The 15,344-nt window shown below is 40.0% G+C and overlaps 1 protein-coding gene across 2 annotated transcripts in view; it reads right to left on the bottom strand.

The window, feature by feature from the left end:
- Positions 1-15,344, bottom strand: part of LOC308109132 (sodium-coupled neutral amino acid transporter 3-like) — a 32,268-nt gene that overhangs the window by 14,275 nt on the left and 2,649 nt on the right. The window contains exons 2-5 of one of the 2 annotated variants that reach the window (XM_080462511.1): positions 2,226-2,475; positions 990-1,022; positions 740-833; positions 526-641 (exon numbers count right to left, since the gene is read on the bottom strand). In XM_080462511.1, the coding sequence (XP_080318637.1) occupies positions 526-641; positions 740-833; positions 990-1,022; positions 2,226-2,362 (380 nt within the window). In that variant the 5' untranslated portion in view covers positions 2,363-2,475. The remainder of the gene's footprint in view (positions 1-525; positions 642-739; positions 834-989; positions 1,023-2,225; positions 2,476-15,344) is intronic. The other variant, XM_080462512.1, reaches the window with a different exon arrangement.

The following is a 15,344-nucleotide window of genomic DNA, read 5'->3' on the forward strand; positions in this document are numbered from 1 at the left end:
ACTATCACTGAAAGGTCAAAATACCTTCTGTGCATGTAAATCAGATTAAAAAAAAAGGAAACCGTGCTGCTGTCTTTGACATCATTATCCTAACAGACTGTGGCGATTGTGAAAGGTATAGACGCTCATACATACATCATCATCACCACCCACCGTTTGAACATACTGTGTCAGCCACACAGACAGAAAACGTGGTTCTTTTCTGCATCTGTGATTGCAGTCGCGCTTGTTTATAGCCCAAGTAAACTATTTCCAGTAGGCTATTAATGTAAGTCATTATTTATCAAACAAATGTGCCCTGTTTTATCAGTTCCAGTGTCACAAACGAGATGTACTGCAGTGGTAATAAAAAGCAATTACAATCCAATTAGTTGTTATTTATGTGTGCCACAGACCCTCCTCCAGAAATATCTCCCGGAGAGGACAATGAATCAAGACATCTGTAAGCTGCAATTTAGCTCTAGTACTTCTAAACTGCAATCACGAGCTAATATAATGCGTCTGTGGTGTATGTGCATGACTTACAAGAAGATGACGACCCCTGCGTTGGCCATTGCGTATGCAAGTCCCAGAATTCCGCTTCCCATGATTGCATTACCCAGGTTGAAGACAGACATCCCAAAGGAGGTTTTTCCTTCAAACTGCAGCAACGAAAACAAGACAGAAAGACAAACAAGGACATTAAGCTGGTGCTTACATGTTTTACGTTAGGACACAGCTGCGCAGTATTTTAACTCACGTCTGTGAACCGTGTTGTCTTCTTCTCATCCACTCCTGACAAAAACTCCCGGTTTTCTGGAAGGTTGGCTTCTGCATTTTCAGTTCTGTGAGGGCTAATCATTAGAAACACAATCGTGAAAACATGAAGTAAACCCTTATACAAACACATAAACAAGAATAACACAAAGCTAATATATTCTCACAAAACAAAGCGATGTCACACATGCCAAATGCAACATAGTCTCCCTTTATTATGGCGTGATACATACCTGGCATTCTGGGCACTATTGCCTACAACTTCCCTACAAGCAGTGTGGGGAAAGGTCATCCATCAAGCAACGAAAGCACAAAGTGGAAAAACACCCAGAGTCATAACATAATAATAAGAGGAACAATATTACAGTGAGTCGAGCATCTATAAATTTCGAGGAAAGAAAAGTTTTAATTAAACCATCTATTACTCTGACAGGAGACACAATGAAGACTGCAAGACATCCCGTGATGAGATAATTAGACACTGTACTCTCTCCGTTATCCAGTAACAAATTCTTAAGTGAGAAGAAACTGGGTAAATGTGTTGCTCAAAGGCACTTCACCGGGGACCACAATTTTACACATAGCTACCGCTGTTGCTGGTTGTGTCTGCAAACCCTGGGCTACGAGGAAGTGACTCTAGCGTTCATGGTGAATGATTTCTATAGTGATACAATTAATATATTATATTGACAATGTGGTATTTCTGAAGGAACATATTTTACTGATCTGTGACAATGAATGAAAACATTTTTTTGTGTTTTATTTTATCTCAGAAAGGGTCATTTCTCCTGGTGCTGATGGAGTTGACCTTCTTGATGATCAAGAAACAGGTAAAGGTGAGTCACATATGAATGTAATGTGATGTGATGAATGAGTAAGTAATACCTGCATTAAGTGGTAGGTTGAAACTTGGGAGTTACAGCTCCTGATGAACCAAATCACATTGCCTAACTAGAAGAAACAATCTTGTTTTTTTCCTTCCTTTGAATGCCGAATTTTGGTATCTTGTTTATTTTAAACAGGGACGATATTATGAACTGAGGCTCATGAACTTCCTCTGTCTAAAATAGTTGAACGTTCATAGTTTTTACACTAAAATCCTGCTTACTTCTGTCTCAGTTGTTAACTTTTCTCAACTATTTGACATGGTTCTCTTTACAGTTGTTTTGTCATTTCTATCTTGATTACATTTTTTGATGTTGATTGCCTTTTGTTGAAGTTGACAACGCCAATGGAAAAAGAAACATCTACAGGTAAGCTCACCAAGTATTTAGGAGTGCTGTAGTCTTACGTACTCTCTATTCTGTAATTGCACTCTGAAGTGACAGCAAGAAAACAATCATGCAAAAGTTCTTAATGTTGACAGCTTTTGTAAGAAAAAAAAATCAACATTACTATATTTTCTGTCAATTTATAAAGCTGCAGATCCCAGATAGATGTACAGTCTTGTAATTTAGTGGCATACTTACTTCTCTCCATCTGCTGCAGGAAGTGTTTTGGCCGAAGCAGCGATATCTTCCCCGGAATCATGGCCTTTTCCATTAGGAATAGCGTTCACCTCAGCTGGGCTAGACTCCGCAGTCTCGGCTGGTTTATCCTCGCTCATATCTGCTCTTTAGGAGATGACAATATGTCTGTTGCAATGTGTGAATATTTGAGTCTGGTGCTGAATGTCTGTCCAGATATCCGACAGTGATGTTTTTACTTCCCTCTTGGGATCTGTGGGGATAAAAAAAAATGGTGCCAATTAGTGTCACAGTTCTTCGGTGAAATGTGAGAGCTCATTATCATTATAGAGTTTTTTGTCAAATAATACAAAAATATATTAAATATAAATATATATCTTCTCAACTAACTGGCCATCTCATCTTCAGATTTTACAATAAGAAGTATGAAGTATAAGATGCTTCTCTAAACACGCCTGTCATTGTTTTTCAACCAGCGCAGCGACTACCATGGATGAATTGAACTTAAAATTGAACTTAAAGCGTTCCCCATGCAAGCAGACAGAGAACTTGGCAAAAACTACCAATGTGTAGCAATAACCATGTTTTTTTTTCTTCCATGTTTCATTTCAGAATTTACCATTTTAATGAGCAATGTGCTTACAACTGAAATGAAGATTAACTGACATTCAGACAAATTAATACAATCTTATATAATTCCATGAGAAAAAGTCCTAACCAAGTTTGACAAATCTAATGAATCATTGACACAGCAACAGAGAGGTCGACGCTCAGAGGAAATAAAGCTTATAGTTTGTTTGTATAGACATGACACACTGGGCTTTGCATCAGGCTTCTATTTCCTGGGTGTCCTGTGGTGTTGTCCTAGAGGACCAGCTGGCATGTGAGGCCCAGAAAGGCTCCTGTGACATGTATCTCCTTGATGCTGTTGACTAAAGCCCACTATCTGGCTGGCCCTGAATAATCTCCGTTGCTCTGCAGCCTTAACAGCAGTGGAGGCGATAATGACAGCCACGTTGGGGGCCATGAAGGAGGTACATACAAAAAGTGAACCCCCCAGCATTGAGATAAAAAGAGAAGAACCAGCCAGGACCAGCTACGAACCGGTTCTAGCTGTCTTTGTGCCTCCATTTTTCTGCTTGTCACTTTTCTCTTGATTTCCTCCTTCATTGACCAAGGTTCAACATACCCACAATGCTCAGGGTTTCGTGTACTACCAATTCTGGCACCGATTCAGCAGCCGTTGTTCTCTCAGTTTTCTTCAACCTCCCAGCCTTCTCCTTCAAGTGTAGTTTAAAAAAAATAAATAAAAAATGAACACACTGACTACAGTGTGAGGTGAATGAACCCGGTTCTTCACCTTGCAGTCTTTAAAACCTGTCCTGCCGACTGCATTGCTATGAGCTTCACTGCACAGTAAGGCCTCTTGGTGTCTCTGGTTAAAGCCAGGCAACGTGGTTGGGCAGCAAAGCACAGCGCACAATGGCACATGTTGTGTGGTTTCCTGGGAACGGGTTGGAGAACAGTGGTACTATTGTGCCAGGCATCATTATACTGCCTGGGCCCCCTTGGCTACAGTTCGCCGGGCCACTCGAGGGGCTGAAAAGGTATTTTACTGGGCTCTAATTGAAAAGGCGCCACCTTGAATTCAACAAATGCCAGTATCTTGTATTCATGCACGGTTGTAGCAGAGTTGCTGACGAGAGCAATGGCAGAGGCAGGGCTACTCCCTCAGGACAAATCACTGCACAGAACCACACTGCCACTCACACAGTCTACAAATCACGAACAGGTTGGAGGAGCCATTCAAAGACAACACGGGATGGGCCGTCCAGCGACAAGGGTTCTTCCTCAATGACCTCGAGCACTGGAGGTTCAAACAGTGGGCTGAGTTGTGTCTCCTACAGTCATTGTTTTCAATGGAAAAGCAAATACATGACATCCTTGAGAATGATTAAATCAGCTCTGTCAGTGAGAACCTTTTAGTTGTAAAAGACTTGTTATTAGGTCTCTTGAGTTTGTCACGGTATGGTGCAAGGGAAGTGTTGACATGTGGAATTCACTTTCAGTCCTTAACTTTATTACCAAGGTGTAAATATATAAGCATGTAAGATATATATATTTAGAGTCGGCTATTATTGAAACTTTACTTTGATTGATTGCTATAACTTGATATAACTGTGTCATCACGAGTGGAACAAGCCACGACTCAGGAAGTATTATATGCAGAATACGTTTTGAAACAATAGCAGCACCTTCATTTGTAAATTTGCATGTTGTAGTTTATCTGCAAATGTGAAAATAACCAGCTACGCATCCAAGACAATATTCACTTTTATTTGATGTGTTGTACATCACTAACTGAAGTTACTATTCACCATGACAATGGCGAGACTAACTAACAAACCTAATTGGCACAAAGAAGGAAAATGAGTTGATCACCTTATAGATTTATAGTATCTGTCAACTACATCAAGATCAAGGATTTTTTTTTAACAAATAACCACTATTAAATACACCCAAGAAAATGAGAAACCAACACAATTGTGCTTCAGTTCCTGAGACGTAAAAAACAGTTGTCGCCGAACCACTGTGGTGTGGAACAGAGGAAAGGTTGTATGCGTGAACTGAAATGCATTGTTGTCTGTAGACATTATGTCACATCAAAACATAAATGAATCTGTCTGTATAAGCCCGCACAGTTTATTCTTCACTCAATATCCTTGTGTCCAAGAAAACAAGGGCAAGGACTCATAAATGATCAAGATTTTTTTTTGTTGTAAATGAACATATCACAAAATCAGGTTATTGAGGTAATAATAGTGCATGACGCTTTTCTATAGCTTCGCCTCTGGAGAACATCGTGTTACAAGTATAATGAATGAGCTAAATCAAATGTCTCTCTACATGTGACCATAAGTTCTCCAAAAGCTTCCTACTGAACAATGAAACAAAACTAAACAGACGTAGGTAACACCACTAAACAATCAAACGAAAAAAGACAAGATTATCTTCAGAAAACCAGCACTTCCTCACTTGCTGTCCCAGCTCCCAAATCCGATGCGAGACTTAATGCCACATTGTGATTCTCTGGGTGGGAGTAAATGAGTCTTTTCACAGCAACAGCAGAGGCTATGTTTATTCAAGTCCTCATTCAAAACATCACCTTCGTTTGCCAACACACAACGAGTGTGTGCGCTTCGGCTCATCGGATCTGACGTACACAACTCCGCCGAGAGACGTCATTCCGCGAGGGGGGAAAACAGAGCCAGGTGGTTTCGCTCATTGTTATTCTCCAACAGATACCTGCACCAAATTGCGCCGTGCATGCTGATTCATCCTCTTATCGGTATGCATGCGCGCGCTCACGATTCATTTTATGGATACTGCAATTAAATGCGGGACCTTGTGTGCGTGTTTGCGGGAGTTTACGTAATGAGTAATCTAGAACTGCAATACTGCCTCTTCTGCCACTAGTTGATGACATTCTAATAGGCCTTTGGCCTTATAAGCTTTCTTAATTGAACGCACACTGTAATTCTCAGAGACTTCTAATCTGCTGCAGTCTGTGTGAATGTTTTTGGTCTCGAGGTTTACAGATGCAGTAAAAGCAGCAATAACCTGCATAAAATATCAACCATATTCATCAGGATTTTTTTTTATTTCTCTAGCTTATTATACTGAAGTTTTAATTAAAGCTATCTCATTATACCACTTATGAAAAATAAAAATGAAAACTCACACTATCAAACAAATATTTTTTCCAATAACTGCTGTGCTGAAAAACATGACAAACAACATTCACAAGGCAGACTCTTCTTCCTCCAAAGTGACGACTGGGAAGAGATTTCCCGCATCTTAACAGATTACACATGCCCACCGTTTCACTGACGAGCAGCTAATAAATCTACCAGCCAACCTCTCATGATAAAACATGGAGTTCCGCCTTGGAAGCGCTGACAATCATTATGATAAGAGTCTATCAGATTAGTGCGCATCTCGTTCAAACAGGAAATCAGGATCAAACCACCCAGGTCACTCCACACTCCCTTGCCCCGGTATAAAAATAGCTGCAGAGGAGTGAATAGCTTCAATGTAACCCTCCGTCATGTCACACACAAAGCTGTGTTTAAGTGCTTCTGCATGTGCCGCTGAACACAGCAGCTGCCCTGAAATAAGCAGCAAAAACTCCCAACGGATGCATCCAGCAACCATCTGTCTGGATTGTGGTTCTTCACACAAGGATGAATACCCACATAAATACACTTTATCTCTCACACACACACACGCACACACATTATATACAGCATGATTACAGAAAATGCCATATTGTCTTTGAATGAATGAAAGACACCAGACACACACCAGCAGATTTATGTCTACTCTCATGACCAAAAAACATATAGAGCCTGATAGAATACGTATGTCTGTTTCGAGACAAAAGCTGCTATAGCTCTCAAATAAAAAAAAAAAATGCTATTTACTTAAAAAGAAATTGTGGAGTTTAACTGTATAGTAGAAAACAAACAGCATGTTTTGTGAGACTATATCAAAGAGTCGCCCAGGATACACTGTTTAGTCAGTATCAGAATACATTTTTTGGATCAACCAATTAGTGGAATAAAAAAGAGGCGCTTAGAGCCTGATTTACTGGGATCCTGCATAAAGTGTCCTAATTGCCTGCTTGCGTGAACAGATAGCGCTTTCAGTTTGTGTGTGTTTTGCAGGTGATTTACAAAGAATAACACAATGACTGACATAGCTGACTGTTTTGTGTGTGTTGTGCTGTTTAAAAGAGACCAATCCGTCTCAATCTGTGCTCATGCGTTTGCAGTCACTATGAAGTGATTGGATGGAGCGAGACATGCTGATTCCTGCGCTGGTCTGCACCTATTTAAAACCAGATGCAATAATGAACGACACAAGTTTTTTTAGAGGCACTAAATCAAATTGTGCATGGTACATTAATCTATTTAAATAAACTCATCTCAGCATTTTACACATTCTGGAACACCCGTCCGATATTCCATATTCATGAAGGCAAACACACTAAATGGATATTTTGTGTGTCTGTCAGACAATGTGACGTTAGTAGATCAGTTTCCACATACCTGTGTGCATATAATCAAGTCTGCACCCGTTTTTACATCGACTAAGCTTTAATAGATCAGGTCCTTAACTACAAAAAAAAAAAAAACCTGTGCGCAAACTTTAATAAAAGCACAAGAATAAAAAGTCAGATTAAATTACAAAGAGAGTCATCCAATCTTGGAGTCTAAATTGATAAAAGGCTCATAAAAATCTGCAAACCTTTTAAATAAAATCAATCAGGTTTGTGAGTTCAGTAGCATTCATTAACAATACTTGTTCTTTCCAGCAATGAGAAAAGAGGCTCAGATGGTGAAGTTTTCAGTCAAGCGCCAGATCAATCTGATGGTAAAAAACCATAAATGTTATGGTCCTGGTATCTCGGTGTGGTGCTTTTCCCCAATTAATTTTTTTTAATTTTGGGGGGTTTCACTTGATTACCTGTATGGTACCCTGCGCGTCATGTATTTTGTGTTTCAGTATCCATTTCAACTCAATGAAGAAAAAAGATTCCTGTGCCTACTTTGGCATTGATTCCATCCGGCCAGAAGACCCAGGTCCCAATCAGGCTGATGATTTGGGGAAAAATAATGTATGAGTGTTGTTGTCATGCAACAACACTGAATTAAAAACGATAGAGAGGCCAACATCCATGTTTGATTAACCATAACCACGGAGGAGTTTCAACGTGATGCTTTTGATCGTGCTTTATGCAAATGCCTCCATTGAGACCACACTGTAGAGAAAATTAACCCTGTTTGTGAAGTTGGATCCAAAACATCAGAAATGCTAAAGATTGATAAAAACACAATGGCGATAAGTTAAAGAAGAAAAAGTCTCCCAACTTCATGTGTCTTTTCTGTTGCCAGAGTTTCTCATTGCATCACGTGTCCTTTGTCTATGTTCTAGTATGTTCACTGGACTTCTTAAGGTCACACTAACTTGTTACACTTCCCTTTGGATTTTACCTTCTGCATGTGTTGGACTTTGCGTTTCAATTTGCATTCAGCACTATTAAAGGTTGCTTTTTTTGTTGTTTGGATTTGGGTCTTCTACCTCTGTCCCTGATAATGAAACCCTTTTTGTGCCAAGAAAGTCATTTGATGGTTCAGGGTCTGCTGTAGCAGGTACTACGTGTACATCATGTCAGACGGACCCCTCATAAATGTGGCCATGTATTTGGAACCTATAAATATGATGGTAAGCTATGTGGAAGGATTAGTATCAAGACTTTTAATGTGAGTTCATTACAGTTGACAGCAGCTTCCAGACGTCTGATATGAAACGAGAACTGGAACAAACAAGATATGGGATGTTCAGCATACGATCAGACATGAAGATGCATCTCACTTAAATTCTGTTCAAATATTTAGTTGCTTGTCATTTTTATTGTACGTTCAATTTCTAAAAAGGCTCAGTTTACGTTGTACATCCTGGATCACAGGGCAAAAATAGTACAGTACTACAGTATATTAACATTTTAGATGAGTCATGAGCCAATGGAGGCCCATGGGCTGCATGTGGCTGCAATCCAAACTCTGTGGCCTGCGAGCCAGTTTCCCAAAATAACACAATGGGTTTTTTTCACACATTTTGAGAGGAGGAAGGTGACATATTATATTTACTTTGTAATTATACACTTAAAAAAAATACTAATTTCAATATATAATATCTAGCCATAGCTCTCATACAACATTCTGGTAAAATGTATTGCTCAGTCTATCTCTCTGGTGGTGATAATCAAGTTTTGTGGCCCTGAGATTTTCCCAAGTCTGCTTTAGATAAACATTCTAATACTCTAGTCAAATACAACAATACTATAGAATAAAAACTTTCATGCCACTTAAAGAAGCGTTGTCACACTAACATGAAACGATTGAAATGCCACGTGTACCACACGATGCCAAATATTTAACAGTGTATAATTTCAAGATAGCAAATATTCATGAGCATACAATGGCAAAAAAAATCACGTTCTTATGTGATACTGGTCTGTTTTTTGTGTTTTGTGTGGCAGCAAGATACTTATGGAAGATTTAGCTTTTTTAACATTTAGTATTTCTTGATAGATTTAAGTACAGCAGCAATATACTGCATGTGATTAGGACAGAAACATACAACTTTAATATCATGAAGACAAAACTCACCAATATTTGCTTAAAATACGTTTTGGGTCTGAATTTTGTTATTCGGGAGATTTTATTACAATGAGGTCAAAAGTTTTTTTTTGTTGTTTTTTTATAATTCTTGGAGAAACTATTTGGTGGTTGGTGGACAGGACCGTGTATCTGTGGATGAAGGCAGGGCCTCAGTATTTAAGATATAAAGCTCTTTGTGTTACATTTAACTGTATGAAATATGCCACACAGTGAGAATATCCCTCATTTGATTGTTGGGTTCAGAGTGGGTGGAGGTTGCATGTTCTTACAGTTACTTTGGTGTCCTCCCATAGTTAAAACGCATGCATATTTGGGGAATTATCTTTGAATTGAACCAAAGTGTGAATGGCAGTGTGATTGGCTGTCTGTCATTATGACCACCCTGTGATGGACTGGTGACCTTTTCAAGGTGCAGCCTGCCTTTCACCCATTATAAGCTGGTATCATCAGTTTCCCTGATCATTATCTGTATATTATTGAATTGCAGAGTACAAAGTGCTTTTACATACAATGAGTGATGTTGCTAAATAGTGCAAAGAAATTCACCATAAATAGTTTATATAGAAAGTAATTCAACAGGTTATACAAAATGCATTTACCTTAGCATCACTGCTTCTGTAGTTCCTGCACTGTGCCTTTGAGGGGCAGCAGAGCTTCTGTGTTACTACAATTTATGCAGAGTAAGATTATGGTCTACACATGACAGAATAAGAGTCCATCTTTGTGTGTCATTGCTCCCTACAACACATTCTTCCTTTAAAGAAGAAGTGAAACGCCAACATGAACATATTCATATGACACCTTACACATCTCTCAATAGATGCTCCCTTTCCCTGTGGGCCTCTGTACCCTCTGTTTGTTCCCATTACAGTGTTGTCCTGGCATATCTCCCTCTCTCCCTCCCTGCTGCAGGCCATGAAGTACCACTGTGATTAGCCAGCAGGGAGAATAGGAGATTAACTTCTGACGACCAGATTTGTATGTCAGCATCTAAAATGTTCCTCATCTCCAGGATCACTATAAGCTGCTGTGAGATACACACGTCAGAGACCATAATGCGAGATATGGCCTCGGCTTGGCACTGCCTTTAAATATCCACTGTGAGGTGAAAAGTATTATCTCACAGCAACCATTTCAGACAGAGTCCTTAATCATGATTATTTCGTGCGATTCAAGCAGAAAAAATAGATTGCAATACCGCGCCCTCTAATCTCAACCGATCATTTGGTGGACAACGTTTGTCGACAAACTTAGGGATGCCACACGTGCCTCATGAAAAGTGTGAATCTCCCTCACTGGCTGCCACATGCTTCGCTTCACAGCATAACACCTTAAATATACAGGCTGAAATACAAGCACTAACGTCTGTTGTCAATCAGAAACAAGTCTTACCACACCAGCAATAGATTGTTGGTCTTCTCAGCCCACATATAAATTGGCACTGGTTACATTATGCCAGTTCAGAATTAATCTGATGCTACATGGCCGTGATAATGTATACATCTTCCCTTTGAATCTATATTTCATATCATTCTATCCACGTTTAGCCAAATGTGACTTTTAGCCTCACAAATGTAAACTTCAGGGTACACACTGTTCCACTTTTTTAACTCTCCTTCTCTACTTGCAGTTAATGAAACTCATACACGTAGGCTGAACAATCATAGAGAGAGAAAAAACAGGAAATGTATATCTAAGCTTCAATATATATTTTTAATAACCACCACTTAATCGAACTGTAAATATCTTGGTTCTTCATCTGAAAATAAAAAGGGGAGATTTTGAGTGTAAGCAAATTAAGTAACTCTCAAAATGTTATGGACTGAATGTGTCCCTAATAATGCCCTATATGCTTACTTTTTTAAATGGACAGATGAACAGATTAAGATGTGAGCAATTTTCTCTGAGACCTAATGGAACCAAGTGTGTACTGCTCTGCCTCCATGTCTGACTGGCATGCTGCACCTCAAGGATGTTGACTCCCACAAGGTTAGACAGGACCCAGGAAAGAGGTATGTGGCAGCGAGGAGTGCCTTCAGTGTCTTGTGATATGCCTGCGTGGGTGCACCAGCCGGGTGACTCACTAAAAAACTGGATTTATTTATAGACTCACACGACACTTCCTGTCACTCTAACTTAATTCTCACACCGAGGGCATGAAACAACGATGGGGAGCAACTGACGCTCACAGAAATGTGCACAGAAAGCTTCACAACAATAAGTATAATAAATTAATAAGGCCACTGTTCAAAAGCTTAAGGGAAGCTAAACTGAAAACTAAATCCTTGCTAAATTTAAAGTAATTAACACTAATTCAGGTGAATTGGGCAATATCCGAGGGAGTCTATAGCAATTGTGACATGATTAGCCGCAGACGTCATCAGAACATGCACGATGGTGTATGGAGGACAGTATGAAGACAATCTCACCTGCTGACAAAATCTAATGTGAACAAAAAGGTGAAGTAATATTTCACATTCACATAAGGAGAACTGTCTTATTTTGCACTCTGTGATTCTCAGGGGTAGGATATGACAGCCTTACAAACTGCATTATGAACTACATTAACTTTTGTGTGGTAAACACTGTACCCACCAGGATATTGTACGGTGTTTTTCCAACAATGGATTAACCCTGACATGACGGCAAAGAGCACTCTCTCAACTGGAGAAGCCAGGGGGCACTGTGAGGATCATGTTTGATTTGTCCAGTGCTTTCGACACAATACAACCTGTAGTCGAGGGACAGGCTGGAGCACACAGGAGTGGATCAGCACCTTACATCCTGGATCCTGGACTACCTCACAAACCGTCCACAGTATGCGAGGTCTTCGACTGTGTGTCAAACACCAGTTGTCTGCAGTATGGGAGCCCCGCAGGAAACGGTCCTGGCCTCGTTCCTCTTCACTCTCTATACTGCAGACTTTGCACTCAACATACCCACCTGTCACCAGCAGAAGTTATCTGATGACTGACTGTCTGTCTGTCACATTTTAATGAACTCATTTGTATTTGCGTCTGATTAACATTTACATACCCCAGCCCGCATTAATATACGTGACTGAAATGAATGTGTTGTTATAAAGCTTTTGTGGACCATTAATTCATTGATCAGGTCTTCAAGCAAACACCAATCAGCGTGCGAAGCTGGTTAGCAAACACGTCTACCTTCCAGTGTCAGTATAGTGCTAGATTCAGATTGGCAGCTGTATGAACAGCCGTCACGGCTGACGTTGCTCAATAATGTTGAGAGTGCTGAACTAGTAAGACTCAGAAACGAGGGAGGCTCTGTTGCTCTGTGAGGAGGAGATTCGCTGAGAGGTGGAAGGACCATGATTTGCCCTTTGTTTACTTTGTTGCGTGGTTGTGACATCATCAACATTGATAACATGTTAACCAGCAGGAGGGGAGACGGTTTGCAAATGTTCAAACACTGGCTGAAGTGGTCGGGTTCCATCTGAAACTTGCATAAGATGACAGTCGAATCTTTGCTCTAGGCGCCTATCTTTTTGTTGGGTAATTTCTGTAAGACGTTTTTAAAGGGTTGGAAAATAACACTAATTACACAGTAAACTCATCGTTACTATTTTGCCACTTGTTTGATGTTGTGATTGAGAATCAAAGAAACTCTAAAGCATCCGTGTAAATGAACATGATTGGTAGATAAAGAAGAAGAATTCCAAAAAGCGACGGCCACTGAAGGCATCACCACATAAAATGCAACGACGCTCACTGCCAGGTGGCACTTGAGGTGCTTCAAATATTTGAGAGGTTAATACGTTTCGCTGCTGTCTGTTTGAACAACTGTCTTTGACGCAGATTCAAATGTTCGTTTGATTTAACTGCGACCTCTTCTTAGTGGTTCCCTGGCGCACCAGCTGCTTTTCATCCCTTCTCCACAGAACTGAGCAGCGGTGCGCCGATGCAGTGTGTCTGCACAAGCTGCAAAACAACTGAGCTGTTGACGAGCATTTTTTTACAGCATACTTGATGGAGAAAACTATGATGTCAATTTAGTTTGATCATCAGGCTGTTTGAAGACTATTAAAGTGCAACATGTGACTTTTGTGATTGTACTGCTGCTGGTTCTAACCACTAAATCAAAAAATTACAACTGAACACTGACAGTTTATACACATCATTTTCAAATGTGTTGTGAGACGTGTGCAGAAAGTTTGAGATGGCAAAGTATTGTGAAGATATGTACATATATGATAATATATACATGTACATTCAGTCGTTAGCGTTCTCACCTCGCAGTTTCAGTTTATATTATGGTTTCTTCCAAAAATCGTTTGTGGTTTTCGAATAAATCTCATAGCTTGTATTTGTGAATGTGTGTGTGAGCTTGTCTGTCTCTCTCTGGATTTGTTCTTGTGATGGACTAGCGTCCTGTAAAGGATGTACTTTGTCTTTGACAGTAATCAACGGGGATCAGCTCCCTGCCACCCTTAGATGAACGAAGTGGTATAGAATATGGAAAGATGCTTTGAACATTATTCCATCTTACAGTATCACTATAATAAAACTTAGGAGATGATGCCAAAAAACATATCTTGTCTGTTAAAAGCAGCAAATTATTGTGTTTTTTTTTCTTTTTTAACTCTGACATTACTCATACTTATTATAACTTCATGAAAACGTAAGCGTGATGTGTCCTGGCTCATTCAAGGGCTTACTGGCAGTGTAAATGCGGATTTCTAAACTGAATCAAATTTGGCCAGTGAGCTGCTGCGCAAGCACCAGTAACAGTGTATCACTCGACAATGGCAAAGCTTCCAGGTTGGGGAAAGAACAAACACTGTTACAAATTATCTTTGAACACCAGATTCATAAATAATGTTGAACTCAAAGACTATTTTGACAAATATCCCATTACATTCAATACAGAGAAGAACATCGTCTTATCAGATATTTGATTTCACATGAAAAAACCCAATTAGGGGTTTAACTGTGTGACCACCACAATGGCTGGGGACCAAACATACAGGACAGCAACGACACAGCCAAGGACATTGCACTCATAAGGAAACTGTGCAGTGGTAGAACAATAGGAGAGAAACTGGCTTTCCGTGCAGTCAAAACCTTCCTCATCAGCACACTCTTCAATGCCAGCTCTGTCTTCTCTAAATCATGTGCCCTAAAACAAAGCACCATCCTCTCCTGGCATCTGCCGCCCAACTCCCTCCTGTTTCCCCCCTCATCACATGGGCTTGTAAGTGGGGGAAGAGCATTCATTGAGCTGGAAGTACATCTTTCGCTGTGTGTGACCACCGTCGTGGATATTGTACTGCTGGCTTTGTCACATGCCACGGCACCTCGGAAGTTCAAATCCAATACAGTGACAGAGAAGTCCGGAACACAGCAGGCACCCAATGTAAGCAGATCAATGTGAGTCTTAAGAATTAAATCCCTCATGGAATTAAGAAATACACACAGCACAATAGCCAGGGATGGAAAATAAGAAAAACGACATTCTAGCTAAAGCTCAGGAGTAATGTACCCAGAGTTTTCTAAGGTTGATGAAAAGATTTACTTCCGTCTGTTCAGCTTAAATGTCCTTGGCAGTGCAATTACTTCATCCTCTACCCTTTGGCAGTGGTTATCAACGTGGAGGTTCGGCTTTTGGGCAACAAAAGCCTGCTCAAAATTATGTCCCCTCTGAGGTCTTTCTTTTTTTCTTTTTTTTATTAAATTCATAATATGGGTTTAAGCAATACCTCTTTTGGCCTCAAACCTTTCAAATAAACAGCTCAAAACTCACAGACAGTCACCCTGGGGGTGACAAAGAACAAAGAGTAAAGCGTGGGACAATACCAAACGCTAATATAGAGATTGCAATACATGCAGAATACTTTGTAATACTTTGCAATACA

Source organism: Lipophrys pholis (genome assembly GCF_963383615.2).
Source record: "Lipophrys pholis genome assembly, chromosome: 4".
Lineage (NCBI taxonomy): Eukaryota > Metazoa > Chordata > Actinopteri > Blenniiformes > Blenniidae > Lipophrys > Lipophrys pholis.